The sequence below is a fragment of the Coregonus lavaretus genome (genome assembly GCF_964263955.1).
Source record: "Coregonus lavaretus genome assembly, contig: HAP1_SCAFFOLD_2506, whole genome shotgun sequence".
Taxonomy (NCBI): domain Eukaryota; kingdom Metazoa; phylum Chordata; class Actinopteri; order Salmoniformes; family Salmonidae; genus Coregonus; species Coregonus lavaretus.
The window spans coordinates 25,001-40,000 of NW_028164591.1; the positions used below are offsets into that span (position 1 = coordinate 25,001).

General features: G+C 46.4%; 2 protein-coding genes and 1 long non-coding RNA gene across 5 annotated transcripts in view; 1 reads left to right on the forward strand and 2 right to left on the reverse strand.

Moving 5' to 3' along the window:
* Window positions 1-400: 400 nt before the first annotated feature.
* Window positions 401-6,746, reverse strand: LOC311116878 (histone chaperone asf1b-B-like). 2 transcript variants are annotated; one of them, XM_084191905.1, is made up of 4 exons: window positions 6,006-6,746; window positions 2,638-2,753; window positions 2,308-2,484; window positions 401-1,969 (listed from the first exon to the last, which is right to left on the reverse strand). In XM_084191905.1, the coding sequence occupies exons 1-4, from the start codon at window positions 6,112-6,114 to the stop codon at window positions 1,766-1,768; spliced, it is 606 nt and encodes a 201-aa protein (XP_084048031.1). In that variant the 5' UTR covers window positions 6,115-6,746; the 3' UTR covers window positions 401-1,765. The 2 variants fall into 2 exon arrangements, with proteins under 2 accessions (XP_084048031.1, XP_084048030.1); XM_084191904.1 differs by lacking the exon at window positions 6,006-6,746 and having other exon boundaries at window positions 2,638-3,206.
* A 3,287-nt stretch (window positions 6,747-10,033) lies between these two features.
* On the forward strand, window positions 10,034-13,120 carry LOC311116881. The gene is made up of 3 exons (XR_014611520.1): window positions 10,034-10,222; window positions 11,612-11,701; window positions 11,807-13,120. It is a non-coding gene; the product is annotated as an uncharacterized lncRNA (long non-coding RNA).
* The window catches only part of dennd1c (DENN domain containing 1C), a 16,855-nt gene continuing 14,956 nt past the window's right edge, over window positions 13,102-15,000 (reverse strand). For both annotated transcript variants that reach the window (XM_084191908.1, XM_084191907.1), the window contains one exon: window positions 13,102-14,862. In XM_084191908.1, the coding sequence (XP_084048034.1) occupies window positions 13,813-14,862 (1,050 nt within the window). In that variant the 3' untranslated portion in view covers window positions 13,102-13,812. The remainder of the gene's footprint in view (window positions 14,863-15,000) is intronic.

The window sequence follows — 15,000 nt, forward strand, 5'->3', positions numbered from 1 at the left end:
GGGAAGAAGAGATAGGATCACTGAACACACTGGGATGGAGTGGGCGGAGGGATGGAGAGTAGAGGGATGCTGATTGGATAGAACTGGTTCATTCAACAGGGATCAGAATGAGCAGAGACACCCCCCCCACATCCCCTTCTTGCAGTTGCTTAGCAACATGAGGCAAGTCTGCACCGTCTCATAGTGAAACTGGTGGAGAGAGATGCTATTTGTCCTGCTGCATTTTATGAATGAAACACACACACACAGAGAGGAGAGAAGCAGTAAGGCTCAGCTTCTAGCAAGCCTCCCCTCTCCTTCTCCCCCACTCACCCCTCCTCCCCTCAGTGCTCAGTGACATAACCTCTCCAGTTGAAAACATAACACAGCATTTATAATACACTCTCACTATACACCATTTAAAAAACAACAAAATATGTTTATTATTTATACTTTTCATTGTTACAAATATTACAATGCAATACTAAATACAAAAAAAATAATATTTTAAGCGCTAATGAATCAAAAGATATATACAGTAAACAAACAGTCATATGACTGAAATAAACAAACCCCTCCCCCAACTACAACTGCCATGCATGTTGCCTCCCAAATGGCACCCTACTCCCTACATAGTGCACTTCTTTTGACAACAGCCCCACGGGCCCCGGCCAACTCTGGTCAAAAGTAGTGCACTATGTAGGGAATAGGGTGATATTTGGGACGCAGCCCCAGGTTTGGGGTCGATTCCATTTAAATTCCTTTCAATTCAGAATGTAAAACAAATTCTAATTCCACATGTTCCACATTGAAAAGCATTGAAGAGAGTTGGAATCACGGAGTACTTCCTGAATTGACTGGAATTTAAATGGAATTGACCCCCAACCCTGCACAGTCCTGGAGTCACCCTGTAGGGTTAGGGCTTTTCCCTGGTCATTAGAAACTGACCTTGGAGCAGCGTCTAGAGGCAACTCAGTCTCCTACTAGAGGCCTACCTTCCTTGAAGTAATCACAGATCTGAATTGGTTGTATTGGTGAAAGTAACAGTGTGGTCACCTTGCTGCCACTTACAGGTCCCTGCTCACCTCAAGGAAACAAGGATGCATTTCTGAAGTATTGGAACAGGGCCTGGGCTAAACTGTGTTGCTATGGAAACAGTCCTGGTGTCAATTTGTTTAAAACCCTAAGACACAAAACAGGACATTTTGGATGAAATGACACCCTGTTCCCTGATAGTGCACTACTTTTTAGTGCACTACTTTTGAGCAGAGGGCCCCGTTTAAAAGTAGAGCACTATGTAGGGAATAGGGTGCCATTTGGGACGTAGCCCATGTACAAGTGTCAGTCGAGACAGAGAGAGAGAGAGAGACCGAGAGAGAGAGAGAGACCGAGAGAGAGAGAGAGACCGAGAGAGACCGAGAGAGACCGAGAGAGAGAGAGAGAGAGAGAGAGAGAGTCAGAGACCGAGAGAGACCGAGAGAGAGAGAGAGAGAGAGAGAGAGAGAGAGAGAGAGACCGAGAGAGACCGAGAGAGAGACAGAGAGAGAGAGAGAGAGAGAGAGAGAGAGAGACAGAGAGAGAGAGAGAGACAGAGAGAGAGAGAGAGAGAGAGAGAGAGAGAGAGACAGAGAGACAGAGAGAGACCGAGAGATGTTGCTGTGTGAAGGATGGAGACAGTGAACCCTATAGTACAGGTGGTTTATAACAGTGACTCATCCTTCCTGCCAAAGACTGGAGACTGCTGGAGCAGAACGCAGTAAGGCAATGCTGGTGGGGTGGCTGGGTTCTACAGACAGTCCATAGAGTTATCAGGCATCAGTCCTACAGATAAAACCTTGCCAGGTAAACAGGAGGAGGGAGGCAGCATGCTGCTACTGCTGTTGGGGGAGGGGTCAACGTTCTCACTGTCCTCCATCTTGTCTGAACAGCCATCCCAGTTGATATGGAACCGGGTCACACGGGGGTTAGAGGCCAGGATGTTCCTCTGCAGCTGGAGGAGGTGGAGGGGGTTATGGGGAGGGTTATGGTTATGAATTAAGGCTGGGAGTCAATTGCAAAAATAGTGTATTTCCGATTCCTAACAGTGGTGAGAACCTTTCACAAGGAGTCAATTCCTTTACAAGAATCGATTTCTGTTTTCCATTTTGTGATTTTCTGGTATGTGTGTGTATCAGTGTGTATAACCTGTGTGTAGTCTGGTGTGTGTGTATCATACTGTTTATTACCTGTGTGTGTGTGTGTGTGTATTACCTGTGTGTAGTCTGGTGTGTGTGTATCATACTGTTTATTACCTGTGTGTGTGTGTGTGTGTGTGTGTGTGTGTATTACCTGTGTGTAGTCTGGTTTGACCGGTGGGTTCTCTCGGAGCTCTGGGTCGGTGTATTCATTGTTGACATAGTAACCGATACGGATGAACTCCTGTCCGTTGTAGGTACAGGTGATGAGTGCCACGGTTACCCCCACAGCATCACTCTCAGGAATCAGCCCGGTGTTGGGGGCATCTGCCTGGAGGGAGGAAGAGGAGGGATGAGAGGGAGGAAGAGGAGGAGAGAAAAAAGAGAGAGATTGAGATGTATATGTCCGTGGGTTTTCTCTGTGTGTGTTTCAGTCACTCACTGTGTGTGTGTGTGTGTGTGTGTGTGTAGCTCAGTCACTCACCTGGAACACGAACATGTGTCTGCCTGCCGGTACTGGTCCGACCAGAACTGAGTCCAGAGTCTGATCATACTCCTCAGTCTCTGCTGAGCCCACATAGATGATCTTCCACTCCAGGTCTACACACACACACACACACACACACACACACACACACACACACACACACACACACACATTAACTTCCCTGACCCAGTCTGTAATACCCACATGTTTCAAGCAGACCACCATACCTGTGCCCAAGAACACCAAGGCACCCTGTCTAAATGACTATCGCCCCGTAGCACTCACATCTGTAGCCATGAAATGCTTTGAAAAGGCAGGTCATGGCTCATATCAACCCCATCATCCCAGACACCCTGGACCCACTCCAATTCGCGGAACGCCCCAACAGATCCACAGATGACGCAATCTCTATTGCACTCCACACGGTCCTTTCCCACCTGGACAAAAGGAACACCTACGTAAGAATGCTGTTCATTGACTACAGCTCAGTGTTCAACACCATAGTGCCCACAATGATCATCACTAAGCTAAGGACCCTGGGACTAAACACCTCCCTCTGCAACTGGGTCCTGGACTTCCTGAGAGACCGCCAACAGGTGGTGAGGGTAGGTAACAACACATCTGTCACGCTGATCCTCAACACAGGGGCCCCTCAGGGGTGCGTGCTCAGTTCCCTCCTGTACTCCCTGTTCACCCATGACTGCGTGGCCAAGCATGACTCCAACACCATCATTAAGTTTGCTGACGACACAACGGTGGTAGGCCTGGTCACCGACAACGATGAGACAGCCTATGGGGAGGAGGTCAGAGACCTGGCAGGACAACAACCTCTCCCTCAATGTGAGTAAGACAAAGGAGATGATCGTGGACTACAGGAAACGGAGGGCCGAGCACGCTCCCATTCACATCTACAGGGCTGTAGTGGAGCGGGTCGAGAGTTTCAAGTTCCTTAGTGTCCACATCACCAACAAACTATCATGGTCCAAACACACCAAGACAGTTGTGAAGAGGGCACGACAACGCCTTTTCCCCCTCAGGAGACTGAAAAGATTTGGCATTGGTCCCCAGATCCTCAAAGTTCTACAGCTGCACCATCGAGAGCATCCTGATCGGTTGCATCACCACCTGGTATGGCAACTGCTCGGCATCTGACCGTAAAGCGCTACAGACGGTAGTGCGTACGGCCCAGTACATCACTGGGGCCGAGCTCCCTGCCATCCAGGACCTCTATAATTGTCAAAGACTCCAGCCATCCAAGTCAGACTGTTCTCTCTGCTACCGCATGGCAAATGGTACCGGAGTGCCAAGTCTGGGACCAAAAGGCTCCTGAACAGCTTCTACCCCCAAGCCATAAGACTGCTGAACAGTTAATCAAATGGCTACCCTGACTATTTGCATTGACCCCGTATCAATTGCACCGAGACTCTTGCACCGGTTTTATGCACACTCAATGGACTCTACCCAGACACATGCTACACTCACACTCCAACACATGCATATTGACGCCACACACACAGACACACACACTGCTGCTACTCTGTTTATTATTGATCCTGATTGCCTAGTCACTTTTACCCCTACCTACATGTATATATTTCCTCAATCACCTCAACAACCTTGTACCCTTGCACATTGACTTGGTACCGGTACTCCTAGTATATAGTCTTGTTATTGTTATTTTATTGTGCTACTATTTCCTTTTTTGCTAATTTTTTATTAATTTTGAACTCTACATTGTTGGGAAATGGCTGATAAGTAAGCATTTCACAGTAAAGTCTAATAACAATAATATACATTTTTTAAAAGCGCTTTTCATTATACATAAATAATCTCAAAGTGCATAAAATAAAAGTTAAAATGCAAAAACTAATATATATATATATATATATATATATATATATATATATATATATATATATATATATATATATAACCGTATCATAAAAGCAACAATAAAATGTGATTTGATTTGAATTTAGTTAGTTTACTTCTCACACATATTTTTTGCATTTGTTATTTAACTAGGCAAGTCAGTTAAGAACACATTCTTATTTACAATGACCGCCTACCCCGGCCAAACCCTCCCCTAACCCGGACGACGCTGGGTCAATTGTGCCCGCCCTATGGGACTACTGATCACGGCCGGGATCGAACCAGGGTCTGTAGTGACGCCTCTAGCACTGACAGGCAGTGCCTTAGACCGCTGCGCCACTCGGGAGGCCCCATTCACTATATAGTGCACTATTTTTGTCCAGGTCCCATAAGGCTCTGCGACTACACTATATAAGCCCTCAAAATTGTCAAAGACTCCAGCCACCCTAGTCTTGGACTGTTCTCTCTGCTACCGCATGGCAAGCGGTACTGGAGCGCCAAGTCTAGGTCCAAAAGGCTTCTCAACAGCTTCTACCCCCAAGCCATAAGACTCCTGAACAGCTAATCATGGCTACCCGGACTATTTGCACTGCCCCCACCACCCCATCTTTTTATGCTGCTGCTACTCTGTTAATTATTTATGCATAGTCACTTTAACTCTACCCACATGTACATATTACCTCAACTACCCGGTGACTCCGCACATTGACTCTGCTCTGGTACCCCCCTGTATATAGCCTCCTTACTGTTTTATTTTACTTCTGCTCTTTTTCTCAACATTTTTGTTGTTGTTGTTGTTTTACTTTTTTATAAAAAAAGAAATGCCTTGTTGGTTAAGGGCTGTAAGTAAGCATTTCAGGGTAATGTCTACACCTGTTGTATTCAGCGCATGTGGCAAATAAAATATTATTTGATTTGATATAGGGAATAGAGTGCCATTTCAGACACATCCACGCACTAAGTGTGGTCCCACCACCTCCACTTTAGCGCGGACAGGATAGGTTTATTCTCATTAGTGGAAATAGCTATTCATCTGTTATAAACATGACCTAGGGGAAGAGAGACGTTTTTTCCGCAATTTATTCATAAGTATTTCCACTGTCTGCCGTTGTAATCTGTCAGCGCACCAATCGGCTCGCCTCGAGGTCACCACCGCCATCCAGATGTCAGAAGGACCGGAAATGTTAACAATACGCGCGGGCGCCAAATTCTGATGAATTGTCAACTCAAATAGCTAGCTAGCTAACTTCCTCAAACAATACCAACATATTTCAATTTAGCTAAGTAGTTAACTAGAAACATATACATGTAAAGTTAATTGAAACAGATACATTTCAGCAAACTGTTGTTACACCTAAAAGGCAAAGGTTAGCTACATTATAATTGCATTTTGGTTAACAGCAAATAATACTATATAGTATAGTTATCTAGATAACGTTAGCTAGATTTTACCAAAAATACGAAGTTAGCAACAGAATAACGTTACCACTCACCCTCCGGTAAATCCTCCATGCATTCGAACGTAATCTCGAACTGAAACGGGTTCCCAAAAGGACTTGGGTTGTCCAACACAGCGACATTCAACACTTGAACTTTAGCCATGTCTTTACAGTAACCTTGCAAGCCTAGCAGATGAATTATTTGAAAATGACTAGAATTTAGCTCGTTTATCTCCCTTGACGTTGCAGATAAAGGCAGGACGGGAAATATTAAGCTAGCTAACCATTCAGTCTCTTTGACTAAAGATAACGTTACGTGTGTGGCGTCTTCTGATGGTTGTTGCCGTCTTCTCTCCTGAAAACTTGGACAATTTCAATTGCTTGCAATATAACACCTGCTTAGCGCTAGATTCGTTTTTCTAAATAACTTCAACAAAAGCTTGCTTTTGCAGCGTTTTTTTCTTTGTAATTATGTTGTAACTAGAGAATACAATTTGCACTCCCGCCAGTGCTTTCGGAAATGGTCTTTTTCACGTCACGAAAATCAGCAGCATTTCTTCTTCTCTTTTCCGGTTGTAGAACTGAGGATGGTTGAACAAGAAACTTTACACTGCCATCTAGTGACGGGAGTGAGTAGTTCAGATTGAGATTTTGCAGAATGCAGGCCTTCAGTACTAGCAGCATCAGCGCTGCACAATTAACAAAATTACTAAGCAATGAGTTGAGGAGAGATACATGTCTATTATTTGAGGAAAACTAGACTCCCTGCGGACCTGGCTTCTTTTCACTCCCTCCTCTCTACATTTTCTTCATCTGTTTCTGCTGCTAAGGCCACTTTATACCACTCTAAATTCCAAGCATCTGCCTCTAACCCTAGGAAGCTCTTTGCCACCTTCTCCTCCCTGCTGAATCCTCCTCCCCCTCCCCCCCCCCCCCCTCCCTCTCTGTGGATGACTTCTTGAAAAGAAGGTTGACGACATCCGATCCTCGTTTGTTAAGTCAAATGACACTGCTGGTCCTGCTCACACTGCCCTACCCTATGCTTTGACTTCTTTCTCCCCTCTCTCTCCAGATAAAATCTTGCGACTTGTGACGGCCGGCCGCCCAACAACCTGCCCGCTTGACCCTATCCCCTCCTCTCTTCTCCAGACCATCTCCGGTGACCTTCTCCCTTACCTCACCTCGCTGATCAACTCATCCTTGACCGCTGGCTATGTCCCTTCCGTCTTCAAGAGAGCAAGAGTTGCACTCCTTCTCAAAAAACCAACACTCGATCCCTCTGATGTCAACAACTGCAGACCAGTATCCCTTCTTTCTTTTCTCTCCAAAACTATTGAGCGTGCCGTCTTTAGCCAACTCTCTTGCTATCTCTCTCAGAATGACCTTCTTGATCCAAACCAGTCAGGTTTCAAGACTGGTCATTCAACTGAGACTGCTCTTCTCTGTGTCACGGAGGCTCTCCGCACTGCTAAAGCTAACTCTCTCTCCTCTGCTCTTGTCCTTCTAGACCTGTCTGCTGCCTTTGATACTGTGAACCATCAGATCCTCCTCTCCACCCTCTCCGAGCTGGGCATCTCCGGCGCGGCTCACTCTTGGATTGCGTCCTACCTGACCGGTCGCTCCTACCAAGTGGCGTGGCGAGAAGCTGTCTCCGCACCACGTGCTCTCACCACTGGTGTCCCCCAGGGCTCAGTTCTAGGCCCTCTCCTATTCTCGCTATACACCAAGTCACTTGGCTCTGTCATATCCTCACATGGCCTCTCCTATCATTGCTACGCAGACGACACACAACTAATCTTCTCCTTTCCCCCTTCTGATAACCAGGTGGCAAATCGCATCTCTGCATGTCTGGCAGACATATCAGTATGGATGACGGATCACCACCTCAAGCTGAACCCTGGCAAGACGGAGCTGCTCTTCCTCCCGGGGAAGGACTGCCCGTTCCATGATCTCACCATCACGGTTGACAACTCCGTTGTGTCCTCCTCCCAGAGTGCGAAGAGCCTTGGCGTGACCCTGGACAACACCCTGTCGTTCTCCGCTAACATCAAGGCGGTGACCCGATCCTGTAGGTTCATGCTCTACAACATTCGGAGAGTACGACCCTGCCTTACACAGGAAGCGGCACAGGTCCTAATCCAGGCACTTGTCATCTCCCGTCTGGATTACTGCAACTCGCTGTTGGCTGGGCTCCCTGCCTGTGCCATTAAACCCCTACAATTCATCCAGAATGCCGCAGCCCGCCTGGTGTTCAACCTTCCCAAGTTCTCTCATGTCACCCCGCTCCTCCGCACACTCCACTGGCTTCCAGTTGAAGCTCGCATCTGCTACAAGACCATGGTGCTTGCCTACGGAGCTGTGAGGGGAACGGCACCTCCGTACCTTCAGGCTCTGATCAGTCCCTACACCCAAACGAGGGCATTGCGTTCATCCACCTCTGGCCTGCTGGCTCCCCTACCTCTGCTGAAGCACAGTTCCCGCTCAGCCCAGTCAAAACTGTTCGCTGCTCTGGCACCCCAATGGTGGAACAAGCTCCCTCACGACGCCAGGACAGCGGAGTCACTCACCACCTTCCGGAGACATTTGAAACCCCACCTCTTTAAGGAATACCTGGGATAGGATAAAGTAATCCTTCTACCCCCCCCCCCCCCCCCCAAAAAAAAAAAAAAAAAAAAAAAAACATATTGAAAAGTGGTTATCCCACTGGCTATAAGGTGAATGCACCAATTTGTAAGTGGCTCTGGATAAGAGCGCCTGCTAAATGACGTAAATGTAAATGTAAATGTATTAGCCTGTGATTTTGCACTATGCTGAAACACAAACTCAGGATTGTGATATATAAAGATCAGCCTGTGTGTATGTGGGGGGGGGGGGGGGGAGAATGGGCTTAATTGGGGAGAATGGGCTTGTGTTAATGTCTGGAGCGGGATCAGTGGAATGGTATCAAATACATGGTTTCCAGGTGTTTGATGCCATTCCATTTGCTCCGTTCCGGTCATTATTATGAGCCGCTCTCCCCCTGTCTGTGTGTGTGTGTGTGTATATTGTAGCGACCCTGGTTTATAAACGCGGATATTGACTCTGCCACTTGAGCATACTTTTGTTGCACAATCGATGACGCGCTGGGCTTGGGGCCAGAAAGTTGAGGGTTCAAGCAGCGCTCCCTGCCTGTTTCATTACAATACATACAGCTGAATAGACAGTCACGGTGTACATAATTGACTGGTCAGTTTCTAACAGAATATATTCTGAATCCTAAATTGTAAAACTCCTCTTCAGTCCATACTCGCTCTGTATTAGGCTACAATGAGTTATGCCATGGCATAGTAACTCACAGACTGTGTCTACCTTTGGTCAACACATAGCTGCATCCCAAATAGCACCCTATTCCTTATATAGTGCACTATTTTTGACCAGAGCCCTCTACAACTGTTTTACACTATTGAGGAAACAGGGACAAGGGTTTTACGGCTAGTAACGTTTTCAGACAGAGCCCAGGAGTTGACCCTCAGGCAGGGAGGGTCAGTAGGCTATAGGGGTCAGGGGTCAGACAGGGGTCAGACACACACACACACACAGCCTCCTCAGTCAATACCTCTAAGTCGTTTCTGGATGTTTCTTTCTCAAATAATCTCTTTGTCTGGGTTTTGATATGATGTTATGTAAGTAAAGAGCTGAAAAGAACCCCAAACAGTTATAGTTTACAACTAACAACTATGTCTGTGTATGTTTGATAACGGGTCAGACTAAGGTACTTTAATCCTGTCAATGACGAGAAAAACCGGAAATAAACACACTGTGTCAACTTCACCTCTTCAACCAACCCTGCTGGAGCTGGGAGGACCTGGTCTCCTGTAATCATTAAACTGTCCCAGACAGGGAACTAGTTGTGGTGGTAGTGGTGGTGGGGGAGGGGATTCCAAGTTTGCTAAAGATGTAGGCTACAGAAGGCCTGTTTTATCCCCCCACAACGGTGTGTGTGTGTGTGTGTGTGTGAGAGAGTGTGTGAGAGAGAGAGGCGATAATTCGGTAGTAGTCCTAGGTACTGATTGGCTCTAGCTGCACATGTGACAACCGTCCTCATTTGCATACGGACAGGTACACTATGGTGAGCGTGGTTAGAAAAGTTACCGGGCGGACACCGTTGAATGGAGTTTGAAAGATAATCGAGAAGTCACCTAAGTAGCCCTAGGGCATCGCTAGTCTACACCAATATGCCTACTGTTTCTACCGTCCATTGACTTCGGAAAATAGCTCGTTGTAATCAGCAGGTAAGTCCTTGGAAAACACCTAAATTAAACAATCGCCAATGTTGTTTGATAGGTCCGTATGATGATGTAGATTTGATAGAGTCGGCAGAGGTGTTTGTTGTTGAAAACAGAGATATAGTAGGCCTAGGATAGTTTTAGCAGTGGAACTTTAGCTTGATAGGCTACGAATGCTGAAAGCCGTATTTAGACCGTTTTGGGTTGGTTTTATTTCTTTGTAACAGCAGCGCATTAGAATTGATACACCTGAGAACAGGTGTAGCAGGCTCGGTCACATTCCAACAGCAGGGCCGACATTCCTTCTATCGGCGCTTTAAAATGATGTGTGAATGTGTGTAGGCGGCTGGGTTTCGCGCTGAATTCAAATATTTGTTTAGTTACAATATTTACTTTGACAGGCGATCCGTACCATGGAAGCGTAATTTGCAATTTGAGCAGGTTTTAAAATAAAGCATCAAGAATCGGTCGTTTAATAGGTCTAGTCCTAGAGTTTATTAGTTGCTTCAACTTACTTGATAGGCTTAATTGTAAAGTTGGTAATATGAGCGCTTCAATATTCAAATGTATTTCATTATTCCTTGTTGAAATTCTAGTCACACAAGTGGTTGTTTAGGAATGTTTGTTTGGACAGTAAAGTAAATACATCGCTTTTCCTGTAAGTTGTGCAGCTCGTGGTTTCAGTGTAGTGTTGTTAGGGTATTGATCAGTAGACTATTATTTACCCAAAGCAGATCATTAACTATCTCACCACTAATGCCCAAACGAGGAATGTTAACAGACTCTCCAACCCTGGGTTTGTGCTGTTTCATCTCTGACTGGGGATCTGTCCCGAATGGCACCATTATTATTTGTACTGCACCCCCTTTGACCTGGGCCCATGTAACCGGTGTGAAATGGCTAGCTAGTTAGCGGTGCGCGTTTCGATCGGTGACGTCACTCGCTCTAAGCCCTTGAAGTAGTTGTTTCCCTTGGCTTTTGTGGAGCGACGGGTAACGGTGCTTCGAGGGTGACTGTTGTCGATGTGTGCAGAAGGGTCCTTGGTTCAAGCCCAGGTGTGAGCAAGGAGAGGGAAGGAAGCAACACTGTTACACCCACATCCTATTATATATACACACACTAACCCTTAGATGGTGCACTATGGGTCCTGGTCAAAAGTAGTGAACTAGAAAAAGAATAGGGTGTAATTTGGGACTCGGTTGAGAAACACTGCTTTAGACTGTCTCTGGACACGTTTGACACTGCAGCCGACTGCCGAGTCGACACTGACTGATCTACAAATCACCTTGCATCACAAATGGCTACTCAATATTATTTGTAGATCAGTCAGTCAGTCATGATTTACCCATGATACGTCACGGTTTTGATGCCCTCGAACACTCTGTCTCTCTATAGACAGGCACTCCTCACTGTCAGTCTGGCTGCTGTGTCCCCATTGGTCCAGATGTGAGAGCCGAGACCAGCAGTGTCACCTCTAACCCTCAGGTGAGTGAGACATCCGTCTACCTATTGTCTGTGTGTCTGTCTGCCTGTGTACCTGCTTCTCTCTCTCTCTCTCTCTCATCCCCTCCTCCCTCTCTGACTCCTCAGGGCCCATCGTCATGACAGTGGTGTTGTCGTTACCAAGGGCATCGTGGGGGGTGTGGTCTGTGTTAGTCCCATGTCTGGCCCTAGTGCTGTGTCTCGCCCTGGCCCTGATGGGCTGTGTGATCAGGAAGAAGAGAAGGATGGAGGGAAAGTATCGGCCCAGTGCGGAGGAGGGAAAACAGACAGGACCACGAGGGGCTGAGAGACCAGGCCTGCCCCTGCCCAAGGAGGAGAGACTCATCTGATACACACACTCTAGCATGGATGCTACACACACACTAGCATTGTCGCTGAACTCTCTCTCTCTCTCTCTCTTTCCTCCCTCTCTCTGGCACTACCACAGCCTCACTATTCACTACCCTCCACCTCTACCCTGTACATGAAACCAGAATGGGATATTAGTAATAATGTCCTGTATGTGTTGTGTTGTGTAAAGGTGTCTGTACATGAAACCAGAATGGGATATTAGTAATAATGTTCTGTATGTGTTGTGTTGTGTAAAGGTGTCTGTACATGAAGCCAGACGGGGATATTAGTAATAATGTTCTGTATGTATTGTGTTGTGTAAAGGTGTCTGTACATGAAGCCAGACGGGGATATTAGTAATAATGTTCTGTATGTATTGTGTTGTGTAAAGGTATCTGTATATGAAGTGTCTTTTTAAATATGCCTGAACATGCCTGGTGGATGTGTCTGTGTTCTCTCCAGTGTCTGTGTTCTCTCCAGTGTCTGTGTTCTCTCCAGTGTCTGTGTTCTCTCCAGTGTCTGTGTTCTCTCCAGTTTCTCCAACTGTGCTGATGTTGACTTCAGTGTGTCAACATGTGAATGCTGAATGCCCTGTCAGGGGTGGGTTGTTTACCTGTAGGTGGACTAGTTGTTGATATGTTTACATGTAGGTGGACTAGTTGTTGACATGTTTACCTGTAGGTCGACTAGTTGTTGACATGTTTACCTGTAGGTGGACTAGTTGTTGACATGTTTACCTGTAGGTACATCAGTTGTTGATTAGGTCAGTCATACAGAGAAAAGGGAATTTAAAAGTTCCTCAATATGGAAAACGTCACTCTTTATTATGGCAGTCATAAACTGTTACATGGATACAAACCATGATTTAAGTGTATCCCTTCTTGTATAAACATATTAGTCACTGTATTTTGTGGCTATATATATTTGTGTGTGTGTGTTGTATGTCTTGAAAATGAAGAATGGTTGTCTAAGACACTATGAATGATTTCTAATGCACTTCTGATGATATTATCCAGGTGAAAAAGATTTGATTTGGTAATAAAACTCCTCTCAAAAAGTATAAAACTTCCATTTATTGAGTGCATTTCTTATTATCCCGGAGAAAAATATTTGATTTGGTAATAAAAAATAAGTTTTCTAGAAGTATAACACTTTAAAATGTATTCAGTGCATTGAGTTAATTTATCCATGTTCCACAAGCCCCACCTGCTGGTAATCTAAGAACATTACAACCAGCTACATCAGTCATTGGGATGGGACATAACTGGATCCTGAGTGTCATGTAACATGATCAGGGGGTGTATTCATTAGTCGCACACTGTAGCAAAAACGTTTAGCATTGTATCAAAATGTTTTGCAATGGAAACAATTTACTCCAAACTGAAAATATTTTGCAACGAAAATGAGAGTTTCTATTGGACAAATTCAGAAAGGTCTCTCCCCCGTTCGGTTCCGTTTTCTTCCTAGTGAATACATCCTGGGAAAAACTCCTGGCCCTATGCATTACATCATAGACCTGTATAAGAACACTACAGAATGTTCAGTTAGAAATATATGGTGTAGAACTGAAATTGTCTGTCGGTTAGAATAGGGGATTGTCAGTTCTATTCATTCAGGAACCCAACAACATTCAGCGTGTTTCATGTTCCAGAGTTTCATGTCCCATCCCAATTTATTCTCTGACTCGTCAAGTCCCCAAGTCTTTAAAAACTGCAAAAGCATTGGCTGAGCTATGAACCACTCAAACAGTCCTGCACCAATAATCAAGCCTCAAATCTCTTCTTCAGCTCAGACACCTTGACAGGGGGCGGGTCTTCCTGCGCTGTGGGGTTCCCCCCTGGTTCTGATTGGTCGTTCATAGGCGTAGTCGGGACAGGTGTGGCTATTACAGGTCCAGCGCTGTCATTCGGTGAGACGTGGGTGTTGTTGGGTTCCTGAGGGCAGCTCTTCTGTATAGTGTCCCAGCTCCGAGGTGTGTTGTTGGGCTTACTGGGCTTAGGCGAGCCCCTGGTCTGGGCCTTCCCATGGAAGGTTTGCTCAGAGGCCGGTGACTGGAACAGTGCTACAGCAGTTGGAACACTGGGATAGAGGGAAATGCGTCCCACCTCTATTTCCTCCCCCTTTCCTTCTTTTTCTAGCTGACCCAGGGGTTGTTGATCAGTAGTTTTGGGGCTGAGTCTGTCCCCTTCTCCCTGGTGGTCCTCCACAGCTCCGGCCCAGGCCCTAGACTCAGTACCCAGCCTCGGGCCTCTGTTCCTGGGTAACTCTCCTGGTGTCTCGGGGCCTCTTTCCTGCCCCTGGTTCTCCTCTCCTTGTTGCCGGTCTTTACCTCTGTCATTCTGCATCTTCTCTCTCTCTGCTCCACTCTGCACCACTCTTCTCTCTTCTTCCTCGCTCTCTTTCTCTCCCTCCACCTCTTTCCCCATCCCATTCTCACCCATACATTCAGACTGAATCTCTGGCTCCATAGTGATGTCTTCACTCTTCTTCCTCTCCTCCATCCCTCGTTCATCCTGCCCTCCTTGCCTCAGAACATTCCATCTCTCCATCCCCACCTCTTTCCTCTCTGTAAGCTCCTCTGCCTCCACCAAGCCCTTTTCCACCCCCTCCTCTCTCCTTCCCTCCTCTCTCCTCCCATCCTCTCTTCTCCCTTGAGGTGTTTCTGATGCTGTCTCTGACAATTCCTGTCCCTCGCCTAGCCAATCAGGATCCTCTGTCTGTTCTGGCCCCTCCTCCTGGTTCCAGCTGTGCAGACTGCCACTCCCACCGATGGACACACCTAGACTCTCCTGACTCGGAGTGGCCAGGCCCCTCTGTTGACACACAAGGGTGAGGAGATGAGGTCTGTGTCTGTGATGTTTCCGAGTGTGTGCATGTCTGTGTGTTTCTGTGCTGTTTCTATGTGTGTGTGTGTGTCCTGTCATGTCATGTCCTGTCCTGTCCTGTCATGT